This window comes from Topomyia yanbarensis, chromosome 1 (genome assembly GCF_030247195.1).
Source record: "Topomyia yanbarensis strain Yona2022 chromosome 1, ASM3024719v1, whole genome shotgun sequence".
Classification (NCBI taxonomy): Eukaryota; Metazoa; Arthropoda; class Insecta; order Diptera; family Culicidae; genus Topomyia; species Topomyia yanbarensis.
In genome coordinates this window covers 177,007,810-177,025,617 of record NC_080670.1, presented here as the reverse complement: position 1 = coordinate 177,025,617, position 17,808 = coordinate 177,007,810, and the positions used below count along the sequence as shown (strand labels likewise).

The window sequence follows — 17,808 nt, the reverse complement described above, 5'->3', positions numbered from 1 at the left end:
ATGACAACGTTCCAACCAACATTCCCGTGTATATAGACAACGATATGACTGAAACTCGATTGCATGATTTGGCACCACGCACTAGCACAGATTGCATTAAAAGATGCGAAAATATAGAGAAGTGGGATTCGTCCAACTCTTTTTCTAGCATTCTCAACGGTTTTCGAGTGATGAGAATACAAGTGAACATCTGGTAAGCTATGATGGATTACTTGTTTATTGGAATTGTTAAAAAATAAGGAGATATCTATAGAAGTCTGAGCCACGCGCGCGCTTAACCGATGAAGACTATCTTGAAATCGAACATGGTGACCAGGACTAAGAGCTTATCGGATTGAATTGATCGGGTTCAATTCCTGATCAATCTAGGATGTTCCCGGATAGGGATATCCCTTGATTGCCTTGGGTTAATGGTAGGCAATTTTCAATAGAGGAGTCTGATGTGGACGATATAACTCGACTGGACTCTGCACTGCCACTAGGGTCGTCAATTCGCACTGTAGCAGGTAGAAGTCTCACAGAGTATTACCGGAAATGGAAGCTATTGGGTTCCATTGCCGATTCTATCAAGTATGTTTCCGGAATGGAAATTTTGTTGATGGACCCAGGTTATACTGCCCAGAAAAATATTGAATTTTTGAAAACTCAATCGGCCCACTCCTGAGTCGATTCCTAGTCTCACGAGAAGTACTAGTACCAAATCTGAAGCACATCGGACAAGACTAGCTACCGGACCAACGTGCCTGAAGTTTGTGTGGGATTTTTTGACAATTTACGTAGATAAAACCCACTAGTTCGTCTTTTCGCCGCTAGTTGGCACTACATGCATCGTATTATCACTGTAAGTAAAAATAAGAGAAATAATTTAGTTGTCTACAACTTTGTTGAAGACTGCTAGTCAATCAGGCTTTGAGAAAAGAAGTTATTAAACTTTCAACAAAGTGATGTCTGTGTTTGTGATTGTGTAACTCGAGTTCGGCGAACTAGATATTTTTGTGAAATAATGATTAGATTTAGCTGAATAGTATGTTTAGAAGAATTGTAGTACATAATATGAGTTATGTTTGGTTAGAAAATTTTAGTTCCACCTGTGACCGCATAGAGGGCACCAACACTAACTTTTTCTAGAAGAGAGATAGAATATCAAAATGTTCGGAAGAAATACTGTAAAATTCCTGTTCTACAACTTTGTAGAAGACACCTAATTTCTATCTCTCTCCGTTGAAAAGTTAGTGTAGACGCCCTCTATGCGGTCACGTGTGGAACTAAAATGTTCTTAGACATCACTTCGTTATAAGCTTACCACTTCTTTTAACAAAGCCGGATTGACTAACAGCCTTCGACAAAGTTGTAGACAATTAAATTATCTTTCTTATTTTCACTTGCAGTGATGAAATGATGCATGCAGTGCCACCTACTGGCGAAAATACGAGCTAATGGGTTTTCTCCATGTAAATTATCGAAAAATCCCATACAAACTTTAGGCAGGTTGATCCGGTAGCTAGACTTGTCCGATATGCTTTCAATTCGGAGCAAGTAGTCCTGGTGGGACTAGGAATCGACTAAGGGGTGGGCCGATAGGGGTATTTTTTCTGATTATTCTAACCCTGGTTATTGGTGGAATATTTGAGATATATCTGGTTACGTTCTTTTGAAGAGAAAGCTATGTCTGCATATTCAAACAGTCCGTTTTTTGTTAACTGATTTTGCTAGGCGTGAAAATATTAAGTATCTTCTAGATAAATCGTTCGGCTCACAAATTTTTGGCGCTATGAGGTAGGACCGTCATCAATACACTACAAAAAGCCGGCCAAAAATAATTGCCGGGCAAAGGATATTTCACGGTGTCTCCAAACCAACCGCTAGCATACATTGAGAAATAATAAAAAATAAGAAGGTGACTATATCAGAGCCACTGATAAGCACAAAAGCATCAAACATCCAACAGTGAAAACCAAAACTGCTCTAGCGACATGGACGAACACAGGAGCGAGGCAGAAGACAGACGAAACCATCAAAAAGCACCACTGCAGAGGGTAAAACAGACAATGATTCCTTACCGAGAAAGAAAATCCGCACACGCCTCGAATAACAGTGCGCCCAGAATAAACGGCAGATATAATGTTTGTTTTTTCTTAAATTGTATTTTTTCTTTAAAACCTACATATATTATATTCAAAAAAGGCAAATGACGTCCTTCCAGCAGGGCTAAGTTCACTATTTTCATGCTCAACCTTTCTCATATTCATTCGCCAGTTGCAGCCAGAAATCAGCATTTTGGATTTTGAGGCAAGATTTTACGTGGCTTGGCGTTATAAATTCCAGAGAGATCACGAATTGAAAGTATAATATCGCTGATCATTTGCTTTACTATATAGTAACAACACATACTTTGGACGATCCAAAACCACTAACAAAATATCGAATTTCTTGATTTTGATTATACTCACGAAAAAACTATTGATATACGCTCGAGTTAAAACTTATTCGACAAGTTAAATTTTGATACTGTAGTGTAAATGTTGTGAAAATTATTGGCCAAGTACCACTCTAATGATAAATTAGAATTAATAATCTGTGATATTAAAATAACATTACCACAAAGAATGATTCCCTATTTTGGCGAATGTGGTACAACACGAACAATGAAAAATGAACACTCCGCGTTCGGACACCTTCGTCCTGAAATATATTAACTGCGAATGGTGAATCCAATTCCGTTACAGCCTTCTTATGGATTAAACTGAACCCATTCTTGACATGTGTATCATTTAAAAAAAACCTGCCCAACTGTTACTCACCGAACAAAGCGTCGATAAATAAATAGACACGAAAGGTGAACCACCTCCGAAAAACACACAAACACCCCCGCCGCACGACTGAAGTTCAAACACGCGTAGATTCTAATCAATCCTACAGAGGGACACACTCGATGTCCTTTCTAGTTCCAAATTTTACCCGATTATCACTCACTTTCGTGCGTACCTCTACTATAGAAGGGGAAAACTCCGTCGGACCCTTTGAAAGTGTTGAAGCAAGCAACAACGCCTAGACCAAACTACATAACAGGTGCGCTTTCCGGGCTCTAAACCGAGACTGATGTGTCGTCCGTGTGTCCGTGTCCGTTGTGAGGGGGGATGGAAAAACACACACGCGCTGGTCGTTGCGCCGTCCGTTTCGCTAGTGTGAACTCGGATCCTCCAACCAACCGTGGGGACTGCTTGCATGGTTAGGAGTAACTAGGCCAGTGCATGAATTTTTAAGTTTGTGTGTTATTCAAACACTTTCCTTCTGGCATAGAGTGTGACTGTGAGTGGTTTGTGGTTTTGTTCTGTTAAGTGGGAGTTTGTTCAGAACAAAAAAATAAATCTTGCTTTTATCAGGAAACAATGCGTTTCCAGACACTTCCGTTACGTTACGTAACTACCTGATATCTTGACTATGAGAAAATAGAACAAAACATAACTAAACTAATGTCATGTTGCTCTGTTCTCAAGCCTTAAAATCGCCTATACCACGGAGATTGGTACGGCCGCCACCCCGAAGGCAGGAAGGCGAACGTCAGAAAGCAATCATTATCCTGCAATTAAATTGTTTGTTTTACTTGCTTCGGTCACTAGCGCGACGTTTTCTACAGTTGTGAGCGTCAATTTTTAAAACGTTTATTTGTTTTTGTTGTTATTGCGTATTACCTGATTTTGCTGTTGTTCCTGTCTCACCAATTTTACAAACTGTCCTGTTTCTTCTTTGTGTATCATTTTCATAGGTTTTGTTTTCAAATTCTCTTTCATTGGATTGTTTTTTAGTTCTGCTTCATTCATTTTATCTTTTCGTTTTTTATCATCATAATTTTAAATCTTTTTACTTGTTTCTATCTTCTACTCCGATTGTTATTATTTTTTCTTCTTTTTTCGCTTTTTCATTGATTGAATCTCTTTATTGTTGTCGTTTTTGCCGTCTTTTTATCTTCTTGGTATTTTGGTGATTTTTGTCATATTTTGTATTTTTAATTGTTTCATACGTTTCTTTAAGATCTGTTCTTCTTCCTCCATTTCATCTTACGGTTTCCAATTTTTCGCATCTTTCCGCATTTGGCTTTTCTTTTATTTTCGTCTCTTTCGTGTTCTATGTCTTCTCCGTCTTTTGCCCATCTTACCCTAGTAATAATTGCGGTTTTATGGCATTATTGAAGGCCTTCTTAAAACTTAGAATACACTTGTAGTGGGCTATAAAACCAGAATTGCTACTTGGTTAGTCTTCTCTATTCCGAATCTTCTGTTCCGTTTTTTCGTCATTTTCCGCTGATGCTACTCGTAGTCTATTCTAAGGTTTTCGTTTTCTGATTTTTTTATCGGCTCGTCTATCATTTTTTTCTCCCGTCTTGTTGTAGTCGTTTTGATTGTTGCGTTTTTTTATCTTTTTGTACTTTTTCCAGTTTTTCTACCTGTACTATTCAATTTTTTTGGTTTTCTTCGTTTCGTCTATTTTAGTATTTTCATTTTTCATCTCTGAATGTGTTATGTTTAATTTTATGATATTTTTCGTTCTTTTCATACGATTCATCTTTTGCGTCCTTTTCATTCTTCTATCTTTTCATCGTTTTCCTAAAGTTTTTTTTTTTAATTATCGGTATTGTAACATTTTCCTGTATTTTAAATCGGTTTTCCGTTTTTTTTTCTCTCTTGTTCGTTTTCTATCTGTTTTAGGTTTTTGTCTTTTTCGTTAGATAATTTCTTGTTTTTACTTTGCTGTGTCTTTCCCCTGTTTCATCGATTTCTACTTTTTAATGTTTTTGTCGGGCTGTTCTATTTAATTGCTTTGTATTTTTCTGTGCTGTATTTTTCTGCATGTATCTTTTTACCTTTCTCAGCTATTTTGTTGTTTGGTCGGCCTTTCATCTTTTTAATCTATTAAGTATGTTTAGACCTTTTTATTTTGTGGGAAATTTCATGTTTTCATCTTCAACTTCGGTTTTATTTCGAGTTTTTGGCAATTTCCGAATATTGTTTATAATTTTCTTCGTCTTTTCTGAACTTTTGCTTACTTTTTCATCTTTCTAGTTTTGTTCTTCCGTTTTCTCTTTTAATCATCTTGGTTTTCGTATTTTTCGTATTACACTATACCTAGTCCATTTCACTGTATTCGCCTTCCAGTTTATGTATTTTCTCGTTTCTAGTCATTCCCTTCCTCTTGTTTTGCAGTAATTTCGATCTTCCCTTTTCAGATTTAGTCACTTTTAAACCATGAATTTCTACTTTTTTGCATCATCTTCTCCTTTCCATCTTCTTTTTTGTTTTTTTTTGCTTTGGTTCATTAATTTTTTTCGTCATTTTAATTTTTTTGGTCTTTGGTGGTTCAATCTTAGAATTACTCTTGTTGTTTCGTTCTTTCTATACTTTTCGTACTCACGTCTTGTTTGTCCTATTAAATTTATTTCATCTTTACATCTTTTTCAGTTTTGCTTTTTCATTTATTTAATTGTTTTCAGTTTCTTCAATGTATACTTTCCTCTTTTTTTAGTCTTCCCATCTCTGTCATTTCTTAATTGGAGTATTACTTTTGTTCTTTTTTTGCCGTTTTCGTTTTTTTCGTATTCTTGTTTTCTTCGACCTTTTCATATTTTATGTCTTGATCATTCTATTTTGGTCTCTATTTTTTTCCTTTTCGTCTAATGCTACTAGTTATCTATTCTATTACTTTATTCTCATTTTTAGTCTATTACCGTCTTTTCATAGTCTTTCACGTCTCGACTGTCCCGTTTTTAGTTTTTCCGCCTTTTTACGCGTCCTTGTCGTATATTCAATCTATTTCGATTTTTTCGTCGTTATATTTTTCAGTCTTTTCATTGTTTGTCTCTGAACATTTTTCTTTGTGTTATGTTTGATTGTATTGTCTTGTCTTCTTCGTCCTATTCATCTTATTAGTCTTCTTCGATCGATTTGTCTTATTTATCTCTGTCATTTCTTCATCGTTTTGGATATTTTATATTTTTCGACTTCTTCGTTTTTCGTCTTTGTACGTCTCGCCATTTTCGGTTTTTTGTATTTTTTTGTTATTTTTTAGTTCGCCTTTTTCCTTTATTTCGTCTTCTTTGCTCTCTCTATTTTTCACTTTTATTTTTTTGTCCCTTTTGTCATTTGTCCTTTTGTCATTTTTTCTATTTTAGCATATAGATTAATAGTGTTATATTTGTTATATCGTATTTTTTTTGCTTTATCGACTTCTACGTTTATTGCAGCTTCTTTCTTCTATAAGTTTTCTTTTTTTTTTGTTTACGTTTTTTCATCTATTTGGCTCTATTTTGGTCTTATTTTTAAATTACTTGGTGTTTTTCTATTTTCCTGTATTATATGGCCTTTTAAATTTTTGCTTCTTTCGTTAGATTTTCCGCATCTTTCGTTATTTTTCGTCCTTTTCACTAGCTCGTTCTTTCATCTTTTTTGTTAGGTTCGTATTTTTCATCCATTTTTCTCCTTAAGGTTCAACTAAGGAAGCCAATCGTTGAAAACGAAAAAGCAATTTATTTCGCTACCCTCTACACAGTCTACTTGCAAATCAATCAGTGTACTCCGAGCATTGTTAGAATACTTCTGATTGATTTTTATTAAACATTTTGCAAAAGGTATGCAAATAAACTGTGTTTTCAAAGATGGCTTTTGTTATTGTGTTTTAATTGGCGCAAGATTCTACTGTATCGATTTTGTTAGCTATTTTCGGCAAATTTAAGACTAAGAGAAACGTAAGTAATAAAATTGAAAGACGGATAGGTATTCTAGAGCCAGTCACTTATAAACGTAGAACGGAAAACTAGGACTAGGCAGGCTCATATGGACATGATCGAAAGGAAATGTGAGGAAACCTTTGCCTTCTGCTAAGTAGGAGATGTCATGTCGAGGCTTTCTCAGTTCAACTTTGATTTTCTGTCTGTTTTGTGTTTTAATTATTGTCAATCTTCTTACTCTTCTTCATCTATTTCGCTTTCTCTTCCTAATATTCTCAATCTTTTCCATTATTTCCATTCTGTAGTCATTTGTATTTCCATGTCTTTCTTTGGTTATGCTCGTTCGACAAAAAATATTTTATCTTTTCAGTTTTCTGTCAAATTTTAAGTAATGTTACAATTTTTCCTTTTTTATTTATTTTGTCTTTACTTTTCATTTTTTCATCATTTTCGTTTTCTTAACCTTCTTTGTTTTTAAGTATGTTTCGTTTTTTCACTCTTTTCGTGCTATGCTATTCTTAGGATAATGTTTTCGTCTTTGTTTTTTTGCATTTTCACGACATTTACGCCATTCTTGTTTTTTAGTATTTTACCCTCTTTCATCCCTTTCGGTTTGTATTCTATAGTTTTTTTGTTCATCTTCTATAGTTTAGTTATAGTTCTATTTTCAGTTTTACGTTTTCATCTATTTCATTGTTCTTATTCTTCAGTGTAGTATTTGTTGTCTTTTTATCTCTTAGTCTTCCCATCTTTCGGCGTTTCTTAATCATAGTAATACTTTTATTCTGTTTTGTCTTTTCCCTTTTTTCGGTATTCTTGTCTTCTTCTTCATCCTTTTCATATTCTAAACCTTTTACGTTCGATTCGATTTCTTCATCTTCTCTATTTCTTCATATTTTTCGAGTTACAGTGTTTTTGTACTTTTCCGCATTTTTCGTCTTTGTCTTTGATTACGCATCTTTATCGTTCTCTGCCTTTTATATTTTCGTCTTTTCGCCAGTTTTTCGACTAGTTTGTTTTTTCACTTTTTCTCCATTTACTTCTTTTGTTTTGTTCTATTGTCCTTTCATCTCTTCCGTCTATTAATTTTCCGTATTTATTTTTTTTCGAAATGGATCGCAGCAATCGTCGACTGTAGACGCAAGTAATTTTCGCTCTCCGTGAAAAATTTAGTTGTCATCCTCTTTCAATTGTGATTTTTCGATATTTTGGACCATTTGTGGTTGTCCCGATTAAATACTAGAACCTGTAATTCCAAATCCGGTTTCATCGAAGTACGATTCGCATGAAGTCAAGTGAAAGGTGCGTTCCGGTCATCAAACTGAGTTGCAGAGAGAAAAAATGACGTGTAGCCCATTACACTGCCGGAAGCAACGTGGAACGTGTTTTTGGCAGTACATAGGATATAAAACGATTCTTCGCATGCTGGATACTGGTGAGATCGTGTCATGTAGCTTTTTCAAATATTTTAAATATCATGGCAATATGGTCTGTATTAAGCAATAATAGTTTTTTTCATCTTTTGATATCTCCGTCATCTATGAAAACTGTTTCGGTTCCGAGCGTTTTCCGTAAGTAGATTATAGGACTATTATGAGATAAAAACGCTTGTAAGTACGTGGCAAAGTGTGTGGATTTGAGCGGGTCTACGTCATTGTAGATCGTGGCAAGGTCTAATATGGCAATGGATATGCTCAATTCTGCAACTCCGTTTTCTTCGTTCAATTAGCTTACTTCATCTTTTTTCTTTTATTTCACATCCTTTGACTTCTTGATGTTTTCGTGCTTGCTGTATATTACGTATTTTTCGCTTTTTCTCATATTTTCGGTCTTTGTTTTATTTTCTTTTTGGTTTTCTTCATCAACTTCATCTTTTCCACTTTGCCGCTCTTTATCTGTGTTTGTTTTTCTCGGTGTTTTGCGGCTTTGTTGTCTATTTAATTTCTTCGTTTTATTCTGTGTCATAGATTTTGCATATTTTCTTTAATTCTTCGTCTAATTCGTATTTTTTGGTTATTTTTACATCTTTTTTAATAATATTAGCGTTTGTAGTCGTGTTCATCTACATTTCTGTGCCTTTGTGATCATTTGACCGAAAGAATTGAAAAAGTATTTTTTTAGTTTATTTGATTTTTTTCTGATTCATCACTTGGTCGTTTTTGATTTTCTCGTACTTTATCGAATTTAACACAATTTTTCCGAATTTTGTAGTCAGTTGTAGTTTGTAGACAGTTTTTCCATATTTTTATGTTTGTATCAGTTTTTTACATAATGAGTTTTATAAGATTTTACTAAAAATAATTTAATAAGAGCTGTTAAATGACGACTCAGTGCATTTTAATGGCGGAAGTAATGATGCGATTGTACGCGTTGATGAATAATGCCGTTAATAAGCTAAACCATTGATAATTCGTGGCGTTGCTTGAGTGTTTGTATGTCAATCAGTATGCAGCGGGCTTCATCTGATGGAAGAGGAAATGCGGTCGAATTGGTTTTATTATTTTTTTCTATCTTCGTTTTCCTAATCTGTTTTGTCTTTCTTTGGTCAATTTAATTTGTCAATCGTATTCTGCATCAATGTCGTCTTAATCTTTTTTTTATTATTCGTTTATTTGACACGGCTCATAGCGGTAGCATAACGGAGTCGAGGATCTTTTATGTTTACAAATGTAAAAATAAAAATATAAACAAATATTATTATAATACTGGATCTCGCGCGCGCAACTTTTTATTGCGAGCGGAGACCTTCTTTCGCGGGGTTTGCTGGCAATCTGCATCTGGGGAGTCATTTAATTCTTTTTGTTTTTCACGTCCAGGTCGAAACCGGCCTGGTGTCCACGATCAAATGTTTTTCCCTGTTCCTTGCACTTATTTCTGACCAGCGTGAATCCGTCACTGTTATTGTTATCCTTGCCAATGTTGCTTACAGTTGATTTAGCGGTACTGGATGCTTCTTTTGTGGTTGTCATTATGCTCTGTGCAACTGCTGCTACAAATTTGGCCACCGTTTGTGGTTCAGGCATTGGTATCTGTTTTGGGTTGGTTTGCCGTAGATGACTTGGCAATCGGCTGAGATGCGTCTTCCTCTACATCTTCCGCGCAAGGTTGTCCATGATGAGCTATCTGATTACAATACTTGCACGTAGGAGTTTGCCCCTCATGGGTGCATAGCGTAGTTTGCATAATTGTAGTGTAATTCCGTGAGTTTTGAGTTTTATTGTCAAGTGGGAGGGTATAGGCCTTTCAACCCGCATCCTCACTACAAAAACGCCGTTAGGAGTACCCGGGAAGAAGTTTCTCTAAGTATCAGGTGTAACGGATTCTACTTCTCCGTATTGCGACATGCATTTTTGCAATTGGCTCAGGAGGGGTACGAGGCGATAGGTCATATAACCTTACATCTATATAATCATTCTCAATATATACGGGAATCTTAATTCCAACGTTGTCACTTTCAACCACGTGTTTTAAGTTGTTCTTCAAAACGAAACGCTCGGCTTGTGCTAACGTGTTGAATGATATTAACACTGCACTGCGAAGATGATGATACTGAAGGTACAACACTTCCGTAAGCTTAAGTTGCATTTTTACCTTCAGAAGGTATTCCACTTCACTAAAACTCGGCCGTTTTAAACAAAATTTAAAGTCAACGACCGCAGCGTTGGGTCGGAGTAGAGCTTTTTCATCAACAAGAATAGTCCGATGTTTCCTTTGTTCTCGAGACAATGCACACTAGATCGAAAGGCCTGTTGTTCACTTGGCTCGATTGTACGTCTGACTGCGGCAGAAGTAGAAAGTAGACTGTGTCTTAATCTTTGTGATGATTTTTCGTTGTCTTCTTCGTCTTGTTTCTATTCCCTTCTTATTTGCTTATTTAATCTTTTTCGTATTTTACCATATTATACGTTTGGTCGGCTTTCTTCTTTGATTTTAATTTTACTTCCTTTTAATTTCGCTCTTTTCACCTATTTAACCCTTGTGAAGGCAAGCTAAAATCCTAACATTAAAGGGCAAGCCGGGCCTCTAAGGCCCGTCTAAATTCAAGCTCCTTTTTTGCCGTTCTCATATAGAAAGGTTATGCAATCGGTCGAAATTTCGACTTTTTAACCGAGACCCGCAGGGCCAAATCTCTTATACCATTCGACTCAGTTCATCGAAATCGTAAAATGTCTGTATGTGTGTGTATGTATGTATGTATGTATGGATGTATGCATGTGGCAAACAATCTCACCGATTTTTCTCTGAGGTAGCTGGACCGATTTGTACAAATTTAGTCTCAAATGAAAGGTGCAGCCTTCCCATCGGTCGCTATTGATTTTTTTTTATTGATCCGACTTTTGGTTCTGGAGTTAGGTGTTGAAGAGTACAATCACACAGCAAATTTCCATAGAAACTGATACCACCATGATGTCCAAATGATGCAATATATATTAAAATATGTGCAACATTACTTGGCTTTGCATGTCTAGATCATTAATGACCCACCGAGGGTACTTCGACCACATTGGCCAGCTATGGCGGTTCTTGATGCCCCGGGGGAACTTACCAAGTTCCTAAGATAATGTCATACCTATCTCTCAGCGAATTCTTTTCCGATTTTTACAAACTTGGTTTTAAATGAAAGGTACAGCATTCCCATTGGCTGCTGTTGAATTTCTAATTGATCCGACTTCCGGTTCCGGAATTACAGGATGATGAGTACGAACACGCAGTAAATCCCGATTTCAGCGTATAAGGCGATGAATGTAAAAAGCTCAATTTTTTTTTTCCAAAAGGGTAGTACTCGGAAGATCACGTCGACTGTCGATTGGTTCTAAGCTCCATTTCGTTTGAACACGACCAATAAATGTTTCTGGGTTGCTATCAATTTCTTCTGATGCATAACCGGAGTACATATTCATATTTTTCTACATCAAATTCATCATCGGAAGCAATATCATTCACATCTTCTTCCTCGCTTTGCAAATCAGTTTCGGAATCGTCTGCTGTTGAATTTGCTCAAATTTCTTCCATTACTTCAGATTCTTTGAGACGATTGAAAACATGGGCATATCGTTTTATAGCCATTTCAATTTTTTGTTGCTTTTAGATCCTACAATTTGAATAATTACGACAACTATAACACAAATAAAAGACAACAAAAATAGACAATAACGACAGAGTTAGGTTATGTTGTATCCAAATAATTGTCAAGTAGACCACAGTGGGTGAAATAAAAGTATTTACCCAAAAAAATATGACACACGTCATTATCGTATGCTATTTCTACATTTCTTATAAAAGAAATGTATAGAATTCGCTCAAACTTTCAAGATTTTTTTCTTAAAAGAAAAGGTAAAAAGATAAAATCAATCAAAACATGAAAAAATTCCTGCTAATATGACGATGAACTCATCCAAATGTTTTTTTCAGATAAATATTAATGTATAAAACCCGTGGTATTCCTAGTAGTAGTAGTAGCCTAGTATTGCATGCACACCGGGCCTGCCAGACCCGGCTTGCCTTTTTGTGCATGTAAAAAATTCAAACATAGCTGCGCAAAACTCCATAGATGAAAATTTCACAATTCTTTATTTTTGTTATAGATTTCAAAGCTACTTATCAAAATTTCCATGCCCAAGCTTATACTGCATACACATTTTTTTGTAACTAAAAAATTGTAACGTGCCGGGCCTCTTAGACCCGGTTGCCTTTTTGAGGGTTAAGTGAGCGGCTTATTTAAACGAGTTCCTAGCTTTGGCATGTAAAAGCAAAGTATTTTTTGTAGAAAAGGAAACGACCTCTGTAACTACTCGAAAATTTTGGAGTATTTGTATACAAGTTTAAAATTAAAAAAATAATGATTTTTCAGACAATGTCTCAAAATGGTAAAATTATTGATAAATCAGTGGTACACTTCGTCACTAAGGTGCCTAACTGGCTGTAAAAGTGCAGCTGGTACCCGATCAGAAACACATAACAGAAATATTTCAGAATTTTATCTCACGTTGTTACTTGTTATAAATTTCTGTTATTTTAACTACTAACGAGACCAAATTTATAACACAATATGTTACAAAAATTGTGTTCTGTTATAATCTTGTTATTTCATTCTGATCGGGTAGTTCTTACTAAATCAGATAAGAATACAAATCCAACTTACATTTCTTTATTTTATGAACCAAGGAAAACCGGAAAAATCGTAAATTTCTGAACGCAACAACAACTCCAAATTACATACAGTGAAGACCCGTTTTTATCAGCCCCTTGGTGAATTTTTGGCTGATAAAACCGGGACATTCATAAAATCGGGACATATATTTTTCTTGAGCTTGAGCTTGTGCGACCACCCCTGGCTGCTACTCCGTTATCGATCTGGACTAGCTGAAGTTGCAGTTGAGTTGAATAAGTAGATAATTATGCTTGGGAGTAGCGAAACATCTTTCAATGTGCAACTCCTGGTAATCCTAAAGTATTGCCAGGCCCGAACGTAGATCGCGGAAGGAAAGGGAAGGAATGGTTAGTCCGATACTTGCTTTTGCTAGAGGCCGTATATACCACTGCGCAATCCACAAGTATCACAGGAGGAGGATATTTTTGTTAGTAAGAGTATAGAAGTTGGATGACTTCTTCTTTACCGACGCCAGAGAGGTGACTTCACTATCTGGACTAGATATCGATCCACCAAACTCATAGACTGGGGACCAACAGCTTTACTTCCCTTCCGAAGGAAAACGTGACCACAGATTTTTTCACCTCAGAAAAATCTCAACGACCTCGGCTGGCATTGAACCCAGGCAAATTGGAATGAGTGGCGGTCACGCTTACCACTCAACCACCGGCGCCGTCATAAAATCGGGACATACATTTTTCTTTCTTTTTAAGAAACCGAAGATCTTAAAATATTCTTCTTTAGTCCCTAGATATAGCCTCGTAGCCTATCCTGATTATTTAGCTTAAACTTCCCTTAAGGGGGTCTGACAAGGCAAAATTTAAAAAAAAATAAATTTTTTTGCATATTTGGGATCCTCAAGATAAGAAAAATATGCTCAGGAAAGGATTTACTCGAATTCAATTGGGTTCGTTTGATAGAGCCCATAAAAATACCAACTATCGATTTTCATATGAAGCTGATAAAATCGGGGGTAGATAAAATCGGGTCTGATAAAATCGGGGGCTGATAAAATCGGGTCTTCACTATACTACCATTTGAACCAATGATATGAAGGAAGATGGCAGACGCTTCTCTAATAAACGGTTTCAACTGGGTAGTGTAGTGTTATGATAGGTATAAGGCGAAAATTGGCCCATTATCCTATCTAACCTTTCCTTTTTTTACGTCCTTTTAGTCTTGGTTAGGTGGTGAATTTTCTTCGCTTTTTTGATATTTTTTGACATTTTCGTATGTTTCGAATTTTGCTTTTTTAGTCATCTTCGTCTATTTGTCTTCTTTGTTATTTTCATACTTTAATCATTTCTGTCTTTTGAATAAGTTTTTTTTTGTTTGGAATTTCGTCTTTTTGCTTTTTTGCATTTTTTTGCTTATTCTTTGTATGTTCTCAGTTTTGTGTGTTATGTATTTTTTAAGTTTTCTTTTCGTATATTTAGGTCTTGTGTTCATTTCACATAAACAAAATCTAAAGCATTCCAATCTCAATTAAATTTAAGCGATCGCTCCGTAGTACCTATAGCATGATTCAATGCCCAACTTAATTAACCAAAGTAATTTCAAGTTTTTCCTATACTTCCAGAGTATAAAAAATCACGGCCACAACTGTACCTTTTCCGTGTTCCGTGCTGCTATCAAGTTTCGAATCTAGAGCATATGTACTAGCGTTTTATGCTTCCTAGTCCTGTTCATAGAATGCTTTCTTCTACACTGTAAATCTAAAACATCCAAATAGGATCATTCTTTACTTATTTTATCGATAAAAACTAAAAACGCTATTTAAGAATCATCCTGATACAGCAAAAAGCACACTAAATAGTCCCGATGCAATGGTACTATAATCGTACTAACATTCCATTAACATCGCTTTTTGTACTAGTTGTGGTTGATCGTGTAGCGACCGTCAAGCCAGAGTGTGTATGATTTCTGGTGACCGTGGAAACCATCCAATGACAGCGCGACTTTTGTGCATTATGAAGAGTAACGAATCGCCATTGATTCTTCAGCCGTATGCATGCCATAATAAACTGCTGTTTACTATATCCGCAGCTATATTGTTGCTCAATGCTCGATACCAACCAACACCGTCCCCGTCGAGCTGACACGTTTGTGTGTGTCGGTGTGGGTTGTGAAGGGGATGAGATTGGGAACCTATTTTACGGTTTGACTTTGTTGCTTTGGTTAGGCTGCTAGAATGGTGGAAAAAGGGATACCGGAAGTGGGTACAATTTTGATAAGCGGAATGAGGGACGTTGGTGGTTATCTGATGGGAAAACGTTCGTTGTGCGATTTTGTGTGGGAATGTTTCGTTTCATTCTTCAAGTTTGTAATTTTAGTGTTACCCAGGGTTTTCGAAATAATGGAATCAGTAATAAAAATTAAAAATAACTACGAGAATAACATTAAAAATTAAGCATTAAATTACAACATCTGCGCCAGACAATAAAAAATTTGATAATATTTAAAACCGACGTGTAAAATGCAACTAATACGTAAATCGTGGTTATAACTAATTTGTCACCTTCCTCTCATTACCATTAAGGCTCATGCATGACCTCGCTAAGAACTTATATACATGATGGTTCAAAAAGCTGTCGCAAGAACTCTATGTACTATGCACCTTGCATAACCGGAAAAATATGCCCGCGGTCTACAATAACCACATTAAACATTATCAAGAGGTCGAATCGATTATTGCACGGAACAACACGCAAAAAGGACATTTTACCACAGCTAGTCCCGTCTCCGGGACTATACCAATCAGGCATTACATACAACTGCATTATAGCTAGTGCCACGAGGCGCGCACATTAATTGCACGGTGTATTTGTAGAAATGGCACCAGAGCACAAAAAAAACACATAACAAAAACAAGCACAGAACGTCATGCAAGCTGCATGCGAATTATCAAATCAAACATTTTTTGCAGCTCGAAAAGGCCAACTAACCAACCAAACAATCACCGCCGACGCCGGCGGTGATGGACGGTGGGACACGTCCGCCAAGGACTCGACAAGTCTAAAAGTTCACAGGATTTATTCGCTCGTGGTGTGGTGAAGGGCAAGGAACCTATCCGATTTGTTCGTAACAGTAGAACGGCTGTCGGTGGCTTTGAATGGGTTGAAATTAGATGGTGGTCACACTAACGAGTTTGGAAAATTTCCACCGACGTCATATACTGATATAGGAAATAATTGATTTTTGGAGGTATCATTTGAAAAAATGCCAATTTTAACCACAGTCGACAACTTTTCAAAGATAGGATTCGTTTGGTTCCTAGCTGAAACTGGTTGCAATTGGCTATATAATTTCTTATGGCGTGTTTGCTTAACCCCAAAAATGCGCCGGGTTCTAACCTCAACCAATGTACAATGAATTTTAGGAATGGTTGGGATTAGAACCTGACTCAGTTTCGTTTCATGCAAAAACCAGTTTCGCTTGTTAGTCATTTTTCAATTCATGTGTCAAACTACTCTCGGTTGCTTACCCTACAAGCGCTACTAAACCAAACAACAAGAGTTTTCACCGTGTCTATATTCCGCGCGAGTCTAAGCGAACCCAACGCAAAGCTTGCGCGCAAGCTTGCACGCGAGCTCTTGCGTCCAACGCGAAGAGAGTGAGACAAAAAATAACCCACCTACGCCCACCGTCACACACTGACACAGCTCATAACCGCCGATTCAGTATACAGTATGAGCGACTAATAGCGGATACAACCAACCAACAACCAACAAAAGTAAACATCAACACTTACCATTTACCATGTTGAGCCTGCTGATTGCACCTTGTGTAGCATTCTGTATTTTGACGGACGGGTTCGTTCGTTCAGTGTGGTGGTAGTAGTAGCAGCAGCAAACCAGAGTAGGCATTGCAGTCCAATCCGCGTTTTGTGTGGGAAGAAGGTTGGCCATTGTTGTCGTTGTTGTTGTAGTTGGTGTTGCAGCGCAACAAATGATGATTGCACACGCGTCGGAGGGCAGCAGCCGCCATAATCGATGATTACGATGATTTCCGAAATAGTCCATAGTGTACGGGAATGGTGAGCGGCATTGTTACACACAGCGTGATGACAGATGACGGTCGTAGGTTGGTGGTTTGTGATGAAGAAAAAATGAAAGAAAAAAAAAACATAATTAGTATGATGTTGGCCAGTGCCGTGGCAACTAGCAATTGCGGAGGTACGTGTGAAAGTCCGCCTTGCAATATGTACAGTACAACAGAAATAAAAATTGAGTCTGGGAAAGGGCAGCTAAAATGAACAACCAACGGAACCAAAGGCGAGAGAAATAAAATTGAAAAGTGTGTCTAGCTAATTATTTTTTATGTTTGAAAATAGTACATGTAAGATGTGCATTAAATTTGACATGATAATCTTGTGTAATACATTACATATATCTATTGTATCCTCTAGTAGAGTGAATGGCACCGCCTTGGCAACGGATAGAAAAGAAAAGTTGGATTTCGGTGTTTCAAATTCATTTCGTCAGTAACTGACACCGACTTAAGGCCGGTTAGACGACAAATGAAGACTTTTTTATCAATAGGTCCAATCTGCAAATGAGAACCCTCTTTTTTCGCTTTCTCTTTCGCTTATTACTGCAAAACCATAAAGCTTTTTAAACATTTATCGGTATGTTTCAAAAGACCAAGGTTTTACTAGTTTATTACGCAAATAGTTGAAGGGAGGTCAGAAAGGTGACCGAGTAATTCGCGGAAGAGAAAATAAACAAAGAGAGGCTCTCTTTTGCAGATTGGACCTATTGAAAATAATAGTCTTCAAATACAAACTAGCACTGAATTGGCACCAGTTAGACACTAAATTGCCCTCATGCACAAATTGTTTCATTCTATTTTTTCCATCAGAAAGTGCCAGGAGTTTGGCTCTCAAGCCAAAAGACAAGAGTTCGCTTACGCTTTTTCGTCAGCAAACCAGAGCTTC

General features: G+C 36.7%; 1 protein-coding gene across 4 annotated transcripts in view; it reads right to left on the bottom strand.

The window, feature by feature from the left end:
- Nucleotides 1-17,808, bottom strand: part of LOC131682476 (kinesin-like protein Klp10A) — a 142,447-nt gene that overhangs the window by 28,500 nt on the left and 96,139 nt on the right. For all 4 annotated transcript variants that reach the window (XM_058963973.1, XM_058963965.1, XM_058963982.1 and 1 more), the window contains one exon: nt 16,624-16,666. In XM_058963973.1, coding sequence (XP_058819956.1) covers nt 16,624-16,666 — 43 coding nt within the window. The remainder of the gene's footprint in view (nt 1-16,623; nt 16,667-17,808) is intronic.